Raw genomic sequence first — 13,753 nt, forward strand, 5'->3', positions numbered from 1 at the left:
CTGTATAATTTAGATGTGTCTGCTCGAGGAGAAAATGGGAGAGAAGAGCAGCAACAAGAAGAAGGAGAAGCAGCAGGAGAAGAGGAAAACATCCCGCCACAGACTTCTAGGTTTGTGAACAATCTTAAAGCGCTTGAAAAGAAAGTAATGGGAGCGATGAAAGCAGGGTTTACTGAAATCAACAAGAAGATTAGTGTCTTGGACAGAAGGTTGAAAGATGTTGAATAAGGATGGACTGAATTTTATGGCTAGTGACAATTTTAGAGGGTCTGGATATGAGAATGATGGTGGTTTTGAGGGAGGTGTTGAGATGTCTAGGGAACAAGAAGAAGAAGACAATGGTGATGAGGTGGCTAGGGAACAACAAGAAGAAGACAATGGTGATGAGATGTCTGGTGAAGAAGACAGTGGTAATAAGGTGGCTAGTGAAGAAGAAGAAGAAGAAAAAGAAGAAGAAGAAGAAGAAGCAGTAGGAGGCGAAAAAGCAGCAGCAGCAGTAGGAGGTGAAGAAGCAGCAGCAATAGGAGGCGAAGAAGCAGCAACAGCAGTAGATGTTGAGATGGGTAGTGAAGAAGAAGCAGCAATAGGAGGCGAATCAAGAGATGTTGAGATGAGTGGTGAAGATTAAGCAGCAGCAGTAGGAGGCGAAGAAAGAGATGTTGAGATGGTTAAGACACGTTCGCAGAAGAGGAAGAGAGTAGGCGAACCTTCAAAGTACCTTAAGAGTCCGTATACAAGGCAAAAGAAGAAAGGTCAACAATTGAAGGCAAAATGATGTTAGTGTTGGTGTTGTTTTCATTTTGTTTTTTGTTGGTGTTGTTTGATGGACTCAGGATTTTCGGATTGATGAATGTATTTCTTAAGCTATTGGGACAACTGGAACAGGTTAGGTACAACTGAGTATAAAATAATGAATAAGAACAACTATATGAGTAAAAAATTCTTGGGACAACTGGTACAGTTTAGGTACAATTGAGGAGAAGAAGAATAACGATAAAATTAAAAAATAAAGAACTTAAATACAAATGAATAAAATAAATAATGATGAATGGTCAACAAATGTAAAAAATCAAGTAATACGTAACTAAAGTACATTGGTCAACAAAAGGCAAAAAGGCAAAAAGGCAAAAAGTTCTACTTGGTCAATAAAATATTGGTCAAAAAGTTCAATAAATTAATAAAATAATGGTCATGAAATCAAGTAATTGTACTCAAGCTTATAGTTGTAAATGCATGAACATAGTTGTACTTTTGTTGTTTTATCAAATTATCAGTAGTACCTTAATTTAAAAGGATCGTTTGCAGTAGTACATTTGATAATACGTGATTAAAGTACATTTAATGCAATTTCATTTGAAAATTTGTGTCAAATAACTTGTTCTCATGTTTGACATAATTACTTGGTTAAAATTTACAAAGTAACAATCAAAGTATAAGGAATATTGTCTCTATATGTAGGAACATCAAATGTATTAGGAATAGTTTTTTAAATTGCATAAGTTATAAAGTTAAAAGCTTAGTTTTTCTTTCATTTCATTAGCAACCATAATTGTAAATCATATAGTTAAATTTAGTATTTAAGAAAACAAAACTTAAACATAGTTGTATCTTAGTTGTTCGTAGTTGTACCACGGAAAAAAAATTACTAAAATTTAAATATCATGTAGTTGTACCTTAGTTGTTCTTAGTTGTACCACGGGGAAAAATTGCTTAAAGTTAGATATAACATAGGTGTACCACAGTTGTTCCTGTTACAGTCAATTGTACCAAAACAGAACAAACGAGTTTGATAACCAAAAACAGAACAAACGAGTTTCACAACAAAAAACAGAACATACAGTTATACAGTACTACCACCACTCTGGAAGTACTCGTACATGCGTCCCATAGATCTTTTCTTCCTTTTCCCATGTTCTCCAACCGATTTAAACCTTTTTGTTTTGGTTCTTCCTTTTTTCAGGGCATAAGGTGGAGGAAAGGCAAACAGTTGTTGTATGTGTTCCGGTACAATCCACTGAGACATATGGGGAACTGGATATATTGTCCGGTAATACGCCAATGACCACTGTTCCATCCGATAATATTTGGAGCATAAATCATGTAGTTCACACTCATTATCAACACTCTTAGATGCTTCGCTGACAACAGCTATTGCATGCACACATGGATATTTATCAATATCAAATTGCTTGCAAGAGCAACTTTTGTTTTTTAGGTCTACCAAATAACCGCTACCATCAGCTCCAATGACATTATATTCCAATAAGAAGCTGTTTAGTTCATACACCAGTAGCAACTTCGCTTCTTCACATCTCTAGTGCAATATTTTCTCAAGAAGAGGCACCATTATCTGCGATGGAGGTACTGATGCAGAAGTCTTCCTATGTTCGTTAAACCATTCAGCCAATTTCCCAACAATAGCATCGATCATTGGTAAGAGCGAGTATTGCCTTGCGTCTTTGAAAACACCATTAATAGATTCAACACAATTGCTGGTGTCTATATTGTATCTTGCTCCTGGGAAATAACATCTAGCCCATTTTTTTTCTTCAACATGTGAATCTAGATATACCGCTGCAGCAGGATACCTTATCCTAAAATCATGATAAAGTGTTTTGAACGTACCTTCTGTATAAGACCTAGCACATTCTATGAATTTTCTTCCAACGGTGTCTTTGTTGACGTTACTGCATGCTGCTTTCACATTTTGATCCAAATGATATATACAATAACCATGTTGAGACAATGGATACACCTCAGCTACTGACTTGATAAGGCTTTGATTTCTATCAGAAACAAACACAAGTTCAGGGGCGTCTGGTACTCTTGATTTCAACTTATTGAAAAACCAACTCCAACTTAAGTAATTTTCACCATCGACTACACCAAAAGCAATAGGATAATGATGATGATTAGGATCTTGAGCTGTAGCAACAATAAGCACTCCACCTTGTGCAGTCTTAAGGTGGGTTCCATCCACAATGATCACTTGTCTCATAGCCTTGAAGCCTTCAACGCAAGCTCCCAGCGCGAAGAATAAGTACTTAAAATTATTCTTTTCGTCTAATTCCACACATGAGACAGTTTCTGGATTCACTACCTCTAACATGTGCATATAAGAATACAACATCTTGTAACTTTCCTCAAGACTACCACGAACCTCACTAGCAGCTTGCTTTTTTCCTCTCCATGCAGTGGAGTATGACACTTTAACACCAACTCTTGTTTGAATCAAAGGGATGAGATATTTAGGAACTGGAGTCTTAAGCTTACATGGATATTCCTCACGCAAAACAGATGCTACTAATCATTGTGAGCCTTTCCTTTTGTTTCTGTTTGTACTTGCTGTTGAACGATAACACGTATGAATTTTGTTGTAAGTTCTAACCGAGAAACAATCTGAATTCTGAAGCTTCGCAACTCGTAAATACCACTTGCAACCCTTTTTTGATTCACTGCATTTTACCACGTACAACTTCGGATCCGACTTCACAATAACAAACTCAAAACAGTTCTTATGTGCACATTTTTCAACTAAATCTTGTACTGCTTTCTTACTTCCAAATTCTTGACCTATTGTCAGATTCACACCATCTTCCCATTCCAAATGTACCTTTGTAACTTGCAGCATATCATCGTTAACAATGACGTCTTCTTGTTCTTCACTTGCGACATTGTCATCGTTTCGAACCAGCTCATTATGTTCAAACGTTTCACCTGCATAAAGAGTCATGATACCATCACCAATACGAGTCCTTGCACATGAAATCAACTCCTCCGCATTACTTGCACCAACTTCACCAACGTTACCAATTTCACCAACTTCACCAGTTTCACCAACTCGATTTTGCTCACAACCATGATTTTGTTCGTCATCTTTTTCCAACTCCACATGCATTACATTGAATTCAGTTTGATTCCATTCTAGATAACACGAAACATCATCATCATCGAAGATATATATTGGTTTCTTAGGCTTCACTGAAACTGGAATGTAACTAAATTTCATCTTCGTCGCTGCATCTACCATCATCTTTCTGCATATTTTATCAACCAATGCAGAAAAAGTAACCTCCCCAATAGGTGCCTTCATCAAAAGAGCATGACGAACATCTTCTCTTGAAATCCATTGTATTTCATCTCCATTGTTCAAATAATTACCCCCATAATCAAAATGAATGAATGTGCGAAGATTATTATTCATTATCCCCTGAAAATAGAATAAAATTCCCTAACATCAGAATATTTCTCGCTTTCTATTCATTATCAGTTGTAATCGTTGTATCAGTTGTCCTAGTTGTATCAGTTGTACCTAAATATGCAGATACGAGGAAACCTAATGTCATCTAGCTCGATTCAACCCCTAGATCCATAAATTATAAACGTAATCTGAGTCTAATAGACTTGAGCAAATGAAATTAACAAGATGAACCCAATAAACATACAAGAACACGAATTTAAAAGAAATCTAAACAATATCCCCAAATAGAAACACAAATGTTGTACAAATCTAACATCAACACTTGTTCTTACACTATAAACAAGTTTCAAACACGTTGAAATTGAACAAAAACAGTAGAATAAACCCAGAAATTACCTGAATACGAGCTTCAATGGAGCTTCAATGGTGGAATTGGAGATGCGTGGGTTGTACGGATGGGGAGGAGGAGATGCGATTAGGTTTTAATTTGATTGGTTTGTTTTTTAGTTTTTTTTATCAAATATATATAAATACATAGTTTGTTTAAATTATATAAAAAGAAAATAAAAAGGGCAAAACAGAGATATATGTTTATTGTAAAGGTACAAGGGTATATAGAAAAAATGTGGATAGTGTAAAATGATATGTTGGACATAAGGGCATAAGAGATTAAAGTCCCAACTTCCTAAGAGACAGTTTGGCCCTGTTCGGAAGGCTGTCGCGGCGACTCTTAGTAGCGACTGGTTTTCAATGACAAGAGTTTTGATTTTTTTTTTTTTTTTAAAGCTGGGTTGTGTCGTTAATGGCAGAAGAAGATGGAATAGTACAGACCTGTAAATTTCTGGTAATAGTAATTTGATTTGAATCTACAGATCTGAAAAAAAAAAATCAGCGACAGTCGCTAGTTCAAATTAAAATGATTTAAAGGATGAGTTCTGTAGCTGTTTAATCCAGCGACTCCAAATTCCTAAAATACTGATCGCTGCGACAGAGATTTTGAAGGATGGAAAGGAGATGAACAAGAGATAAAAGAGATCTGTAGGTAAAAATTTTGATCGCCGGCTGCTGTCGCAGCGACTGCCTCCCGAACAGGGCCTTTCTCGTTCAAGTAATTGGAATTACACAACATTTTTTCACATATTTTCAACTTGAACTTCGGGAAACTCGATTAGCCTCAACCTTTTGAACTTGAATCTGGCCAACGGCTTAGTGAGTATATCCGCCTTTTGTTCTTCACCTGGCACATGCTCCACTTCGACATGATCATTCTCCACACATTCACGAATGAAATGATATTTCGAAAATATGTACTTACTCATTTCATGAAATACTAGATTCTTGGCGAGAGCAATGGTTGACTTGTTGTCCATCCTCCGTACGACCTTCTTGTCTATATGGCTGCTTTGCGGCTTTTGTTGCAGGCCATAAATTCTTTCTCGCACGAAGATAACGCTATTGTAGGTTGCTTTTGTGAGGTCCATGTTATTGGTGATGAACCACAATAGAAGACGTGACATGCTGTGCTACTTCCGTCGTCGACATCGACATTGTGACTGCTATCACCAAAGCCGTACCTAGAGATGAGAAGGCCGGAGGCGGTATCCTAAAAAAACCTTATAATAATAATGACATCTTTAGTGAACAAAGAATCAGAATAAAAATAAAATATTTTTTGTAAAACATATTTTTTGTTTTAAAAGATTGTTTACCAAAATTTCAAAACCAGTGGTTTATAACTATTTTTTTTTTGGGAAAACTACCATTGAGTTAGGGCCATTACTCATATATAACTCAAAAATGTTATCAATTACTACCTAATATGAGTAATCAAGCGACTTTGTATCAACTAATTGTTTTTATTTCAATATTTCTTTTTAATTTCTAACAACAATACTAATTTCAAAAGTAACAAAAATCACAAACTCAATTTATTAAAACATCACGTTTAGAACTTAGAAGGTTAAGAGAAAAATAATAAAAGCATTTACTCATTTTGAACGTTTCTATTTTCTATAATAAAACTTTGTCGTAAATGCACATTGTAAACAAACTCATAAGCTATTGAATGTTTTTTCTTAAAATGGGGCCGGAGGCGAAGGCTTCATATTGCCTAACGTAGGCACGGCTCTGGCTATCACTATATCTGATGATCTTCCTTGACCTATCTCTCTTAAAAAACAGACCTAAATTGGTGGTTCCTCTTACATACCTTAAAATGTGTTTAAGAGCTTGTCCATGAGATTCTCTCAGACTTTGCATGTAACGACTTAAGACTCCTACGACAAACACCATGTATGGTCGAGTGTGAATAAGATACCTCAAGTATCCTATGGTTCTTATGTACCTTGTGGCATCAATCTCTCGTTCCTTCTCAGCCTTTGAGATCACGAAATTTGACTCCATTGGTATGTGAGTCAAATTACACGTACAACTCCATCTTAGTATCTACAAAGATTCATTGAGCGTAGCCTTCTTGTTTTATCTTAATCCCATCAGCTCCTTGAATTACTCTATACCAAGATAATACAATAATGTTCCAAGGGCCGACATCTCAAAATTTTCTGAAATATCCTTCTTAAATTGATTTGTGACCTTCCGCGAAGTTCCCGTTACGAATAAGTCATCAACATATATTTCCACGATAAAGATGTCCTTCTTATCTTTCTTGAAGTACAACAATGGCTCCTTTGAACATCTCTTAAAGGACATGTCCTTTGAGACACAAAATCGAGTCAAGCTGTTGGAGCTCAACGCATGCCATACAACGCTTTATAAAGCCTGTACACGCGATCCTCTTCTCCTTTTTTTATAAAACCTTCAGGTTGAATTACATAGACCAGATCATTCAAATCTCCATTCAAGAAAGCGGTCTTAACGCCTATATGGTGTATCTACCAGCCTCTTGTTGCTGAAAGAGCTATGAGTAGTCATATAGTTTCGATTTTAGCCACAGGTGAAAACACTTCGTAAAAGTCTACACATTGTTGTTGCACATAGCTTTAATTTTGCCACAATTCTTGCTTTATATTTGTTCACTGAACCATCTTCATGTCTTTCAACTTTATATAGATCCATTTTAGCTTTATGGGCATCACCCCATTGGGTTTTTCAACAAGCTCCCAAGTTTTGTCTCTTGTAATGGAGTCCAATTCATCTTAAAGCTATTCTGGTATGCCTTAACCTTGTCAATGTAAAAATGTGCTTAGTACTAGTTTTATTTAGCTTTAGAGAATGTGTCTATGCAGTTTATGTTCAAAAAATGTATGTTTGATCTATAATTATGGGGAAAGGATATTCTTCTTGTTGAAATAGGTTAAGAAACTCAAATCGGAGGGTAATTTTGAAGTGGTTGCTGAGTGTGCTCCAAGTTATGAAATAGAGGAACATGCCCAACCCATGGGCCAAGCAAGTGAAGCCGAAAATTAAGACATCAATTTTTTGGGGCATATTGTAAACCAAAAGTTTAAGAAAGAATTACTCAAATGTTATCCAAAAGTTAGTTTATTCCTCATATCTAACAATCTTCTAAAAATTGCTCAAATGTTTAGTGCCCTAAGTGTAATTACAATTTATCCTTTGGGTTTAGTTTTTCGATTCTCATTAAAAAAAGATAAAAAAAAAAAATACACATCATTTTCGATTTTCCACGTCACAACCCGAAAAAAAAAAAAAAAACTTAACGGCTGAGTTATAATATTTACGGGAAGACGAAAGGTCTCGTTGATTCATATGATGACTGAGTTATAATGTTTTGTAGCTGAGTTATCACAATAAATAATCTGAAAGCAAACAATTGATTTATATTACTTGACGGCTGAGTTATAGTATTTACGAGAAAATGAAAGGTCTCGTTGATTCATATGACGGCTGAGTTATAATGCTTTGTGGCTGAGTTTTCACAAGGAATAATATGAAAGCGGAAAACAAAAGGTCTCGTCGATTAAGAGTTATAATGCTTGACGCCTGAGTTATTGCACAAAATAAAACAAATGTATTACAATAATACTGTATCGGACAAGTTTTCGCACTGTGCCCAACTTGTTTACATCGAGAGCATGCGTTTAGCTCATGGCTATACGCGTCCAATCCGTAGTCTTCAAGAACAAGCTCCACAAGCTTGTCGTGTGTTGTGCCTCCATCTATCTGCACAACTATACACCCTCTATCGTCGGTGTTAAATACATATCTCTGTTTCTTTACCCAATTACCAGAAACAACTAGTATCGGAACTGGATCCACGAAAGAAAATGAAGAACAAGGTGAAGAAGAAGTAGAAGAACAAGGTGAAGAAGAAAGTGAAGAAATAGTAGAAGAACAAGGTGAAGAAGAAGGTAAAAACCATGTAAGAATAAGAGTCGAAGGAACGACGTTTCGTATTTTCGGAGAAGAAAGATGATGACATGGAATGCTGACATGGATGATGCGTCTGACGTAGTAGGTCAGCCATCAAACAAATTATAACTCAGTCACAACATGAATAACATTACAGTAATTAAAAAGCAAAAAAATGGCAGCCAAATTCAGCTGCTTCATCAACTGAAAATATGTAACTCAGCCGTATCGTTTAATAAGTCAGCCGTAACTGAATAATATTCTAGTAATTAATCTTTTGTTACTAAGTCAGCCGTGAAATGGTCGAGTTGTACGATAAGTCAGCCTATCACGGCTGAGTTATAGTTTTTAACCATAATTCAGCTGTAACTACATCTCATAAGTCAGTCGTTTTTCATAACTCAGCCACCCGGAAAAAGTTAATTCAGCCGTGTCGTAGTGATAACTCAGCCAAAATTTTGACAACTCAACCATCGGGTGAAAACTCACCCGTCGGCTGAGTTAGAGCATAACTCAGCCAGATTTTAATAAGTCAGCTGTAACGCTGGGCTGAGTTATGCTCTAAGTCAGCCGTCCGCTCTTACTCAAATGTTTTTTCCATAAATCAGCCGCAACATACCTGTAACTCAGCCGTCATTACCTTTGTGACGCGTTACAACTAAGTTATTTAATACACATCAGCGATTTCTGACGTGGCGTCTGACGTGGCAGTGGCATTTTTGTAATTACGTTTTTCCAGTAACATAAAACAAGGGCACGTTGGGTATCTTGAAAATACCCGAGATATTCTAGTAATAATTTTTTTTTTTGTAGATTATGATAATATTACCTAAAATGTATCACATCTAAATAAATCTCCCAAAGTTTAAAGTATTTTGTGCAAAAATAAGATTTTTTTATAAATTCAATTTTTATAAAGGATGTTGTTAATGAGTTTCAAAATAAATTTTTGGTTAGGAAAAACAAATTTAAAACTCTAATAAAAAAAATTCATAATCAAAAAGTTTTAAAACCATAATGGATGATTAGGTAATATTATATTTTCAATATAAAATTCAGATGAACGTAAAAAGACTTAAGCAAAATGAGGAAGTGAGCAGCAAAGAGAACATATTATGGTTTATGAATTTAGAAAATGTTTTATAAATATAATTTTGAGTTACTCACTGGAATTCGACTTTCCTCATCGGAGTTCGATTCCATTAAATTGACTATAATTAGAGAATTGTCAATCCAAACTGGTCTCTTTATTTTAAGTTACAACTTTACCAAGTCCAGCAGTGAGATATTGATCAAAGCATCTATCTTTGTTCTTTTAATTGCTGTATTTATGGATATTAGTTTTGATCAAATAGTTTCACTTACTTGACACTGTTTTAGATTTTTGCTGCTTAATCATCTTTATTTTCATGTCTTTTGTGTAGTCTAACCGTAACCATATTATATATATATATTGATTCGACTGCAGATTGATGCACGAATTTTGAGGACTGTTGCAATAGAGCACACCAAGCAACGCAAACACTCAAAGTATATCAATTTGCCCATATGTTCAATACTAAAAAGATAAACACTTTGTCCTTTCTGTGGATTATTTTAGAGAGTACTACATTAGAGAGTCTGTGTTTATTTTACAGAGTAAAACGAGATGTCGAGATCACACCTTTTTTTTGGTTCCAAAATATTCTAAAATCATCTAAGTTTAATAACAAAATCTTAGGACATGTTTATAGGGAAATCAGTTTAGGGTGTTCTTAGAGTATAAATATTGTGAAAATAATGTAAGATCAATAGTTAAAAACTTTTGTTAAGAAGTTAGTTATTGGGAGAACATGTGTAAGATCTTAAGATTTAATAATATAATATTCTTATAGAAATTTAAGAATGTTTAATAAATACATAGATTAATGTTTAATAAATAATTTAAGAATGTTTAATACTATTTAATAATATAATGTTTATTAATATTCTTAAACATATAACAATTATAAAAATAAATAAAATAATATTTTAATTGCAAACTTATAAAACTTTACTAAAATTCAAAAAAAAACAAACATATTACTTAATTAATTAAACAAGACAAACAATTTATTTAATTAAATTTACTCCTTTAATTAGTCATAATAATATAAGCTTCACTGGCTCTTTTATTTGTTCACAAAAATTGGATCAAGCTCTGTGTTTGTATATAACTTCGCCTAAAGTNTTATAAATTCAATTTTTATAAAGGATGTTGTTAATGAGTTTCAAAATAAATTTTTGGTTAGGAAAAACAAATTTAAAACTCTAATAAAAAAAATTCATAATCAAAAAGTTTTAAAACCATAATGGATGATTAGGTAATATTATATTTTCAATATAAAATTCAGATGAACGTAAAAAGACTTAAGCAAAATGAGGAAGTGAGCAGCAAAGAGAACATATTATGGTTTATGAATTTAGAAAATGTTTTATAAATATAATTTTGAGTTACTCACTGGAATTCGACTTTCCTCATCGGAGTTCGATTCCATTAAATTGACTATAATTAGAGAATTGTCAATCCAAACTGGTCTCTTTATTTTAAGTTACAACTTTACCAAGTCCAGCAGTGAGATATTGATCAAAGCATCTATCTTTGTTCTTTTAATTGCTGTATTTATGGATATTAGTTTTGATCAAATAGTTTCACTTACTTGACACTGTTTTAGATTTTTGCTGCTTAATCATCTTTATTTTCATGTCTTTTGTGTAGTCTAACCGTAACCATATTATATATATATATTGATTCGACTGCAGATTGATGCACGAATTTTGAGGACTGTTGCAATAGAGCACACCAAGCAACGCAAACACTCAAAGTATATCAATTTGCCCATATGTTCAATACTAAAAAGATAAACACTTTGTCCTTTCTGTGGATTATTTTAGAGAGTACTACATTAGAGAGTCTGTGTTTATTTTACAGAGTAAAACGAGATGTCGAGATCACACCTTTTTTTTGGTTCCAAAATATTCTAAAATCATCTAAGTTTAATAACAAAATCTTNAATAAATAATCTGAAAGCAAACAATTGATTTATATTACTTGACGGCTGAGTTATAGTATTTACGAGAAAATGAAAGGTCTCGTTGATTCATATGACGGCTGAGTTATAATGCTTTGTGGCTGAGTTTTCACAAGGAATAATATGAAAGCGGAAAACAAAAGGTCTCGTCGATTAAGAGTTATAATGCTTGACGCCTGAGTTATTGCACAAAATAAAACAAATGTATTACAATAATACTGTATCGGACAAGTTTTCGCACTGTGCCCAACTTGTTTACATCGAGAGCATGCGTTTAGCTCATGGCTATACGCGTCCAATCCGTAGTCTTCAAGAACAAGCTCCACAAGCTTGTCGTGTGTTGTGCCTCCATCTATCTGCACAACTATACACCCTCTATCGTCGGTGTTAAATACATATCTCTGTTTCTTTACCCAATTACCAGAAACAACTAGTATCGGAACTGGATCCACGAAAGAAAATGAAGAACAAGGTGAAGAAGAAGTAGAAGAACAAGGTGAAGAAGAAAGTGAAGAAATAGTAGAAGAACAAGGTGAAGAAGAAGGTAAAAACCATGTAAGAATAAGAGTCGAAGGAACGACGTTTCGTATTTTCGGAGAAGAAAGATGATGACATGGAATGCTGACATGGATGATGCGTCTGACGTAGTAGGTCAGCCATCAAACAAATTATAACTCAGTCACAACATGAATAACATTACAGTAATTAAAAAGCAAAAAAATGGCAGCCAAATTCAGCTGCTTCATCAACTGAAAATATGTAACTCAGCCGTATCGTTTAATAAGTCAGCCGTAACTGAATAATATTCTAGTAATTAATCTTTTGTTACTAAGTCAGCCGTGAAATGGTCGAGTTGTACGATAAGTCAGCCTATCACGGCTGAGTTATAGTTTTTAACCATAATTCAGCTGTAACTACATCTCATAAGTCAGTCGTTTTTCATAACTCAGCCACCCGGAAAAAGTTAATTCAGCCGTGTCGTAGTGATAACTCAGCCAAAATTTTGACAACTCAACCATCGGGTGAAAACTCACCCGTCGGCTGAGTTAGAGCATAACTCAGCCAGATTTTAATAAGTCAGCTGTAACGCTGGGCTGAGTTATGCTCTAAGTCAGCCGTCCGCTCTTACTCAAATGTTTTTTCCATAAATCAGCCGCAACATACCTGTAACTCAGCCGTCATTACCTTTGTGACGCGTTACAACTAAGTTATTTAATACACATCAGCGATTTCTGACGTGGCGTCTGACGTGGCAGTGGCATTTTTGTAATTACGTTTTTCCAGTAACATAAAACAAGGGCACGTTGGGTATCTTGAAAATACCCGAGATATTCTAGTAATAATTTTTTTTTTTGTAGATTATGATAATATTACCTAAAATGTATCACATCTAAATAAATCTCCCAAAGTTTAAAGTATTTTGTGCAAAAATAAGATTTTTTTATAAATTCAATTTTTATAAAGGATGTTGTTAATGAGTTTCAAAATAAATTTTTGGTTAGGAAAAACAAATTTAAAACTCTAATAAAAAAAATTCATAATCAAAAAGTTTTAAAACCATAATGGATGATTAGGTAATATTATATTTTCAATATAAAATTCAGATGAACGTAAAAAGACTTAAGCAAAATGAGGAAGTGAGCAGCAAAGAGAACATATTATGGTTTATGAATTTAGAAAATGTTTTATAAATATAATTTTGAGTTACTCACTGGAATTCGACTTTCCTCATCGGAGTTCGATTCCATTAAATTGACTATAATTAGAGAATTGTCAATCCAAACTGGTCTCTTTATTTTAAGTTACAACTTTACCAAGTCCAGCAGTGAGATATTGATCAAAGCATCTATCTTTGTTCTTTTAATTGCTGTATTTATGGATATTAGTTTTGATCAAATAGTTTCACTTACTTGACACTGTTTTAGATTTTTGCTGCTTAATCATCTTTATTTTCATGTCTTTTGTGTAGTCTAACCGTAACCATATTATATATATATATTGATTCGACTGCAGATTGATGCACGAATTTTGAGGACTGTTGCAATAGAGCACACCAAGCAACGCAAACACTCAAAGTATATCAATTTGCCCATATGTTCAATACTAAAAAGATAAACACTTTGTCCTTTCTGTGGATTATTTTAGAGAGTACTACATTAGAGAGTCTGTG

General features: G+C 34.2%; 1 protein-coding gene across 1 annotated transcript; it reads right to left on the reverse strand.

Annotated features, from left to right (window-relative positions):
• On the reverse strand, nucleotides 2,315-4,030 carry LOC104705155. Its single transcript, XM_010421132.1, has 2 exons — nucleotides 3,389-4,030; nucleotides 2,315-3,268 (listed from the first exon to the last, which is right to left on the reverse strand). The coding sequence occupies exons 1-2, from the start codon at nucleotides 4,028-4,030 to the stop codon at nucleotides 2,315-2,317; spliced, it is 1,596 nt and encodes a 531-aa protein (XP_010419434.1).

Source organism: Camelina sativa, chromosome 7 (assembly GCF_000633955.1).
Source record: "Camelina sativa cultivar DH55 chromosome 7, Cs, whole genome shotgun sequence".
Taxonomy (NCBI): Eukaryota; Viridiplantae; Streptophyta; class Magnoliopsida; order Brassicales; family Brassicaceae; genus Camelina; species Camelina sativa.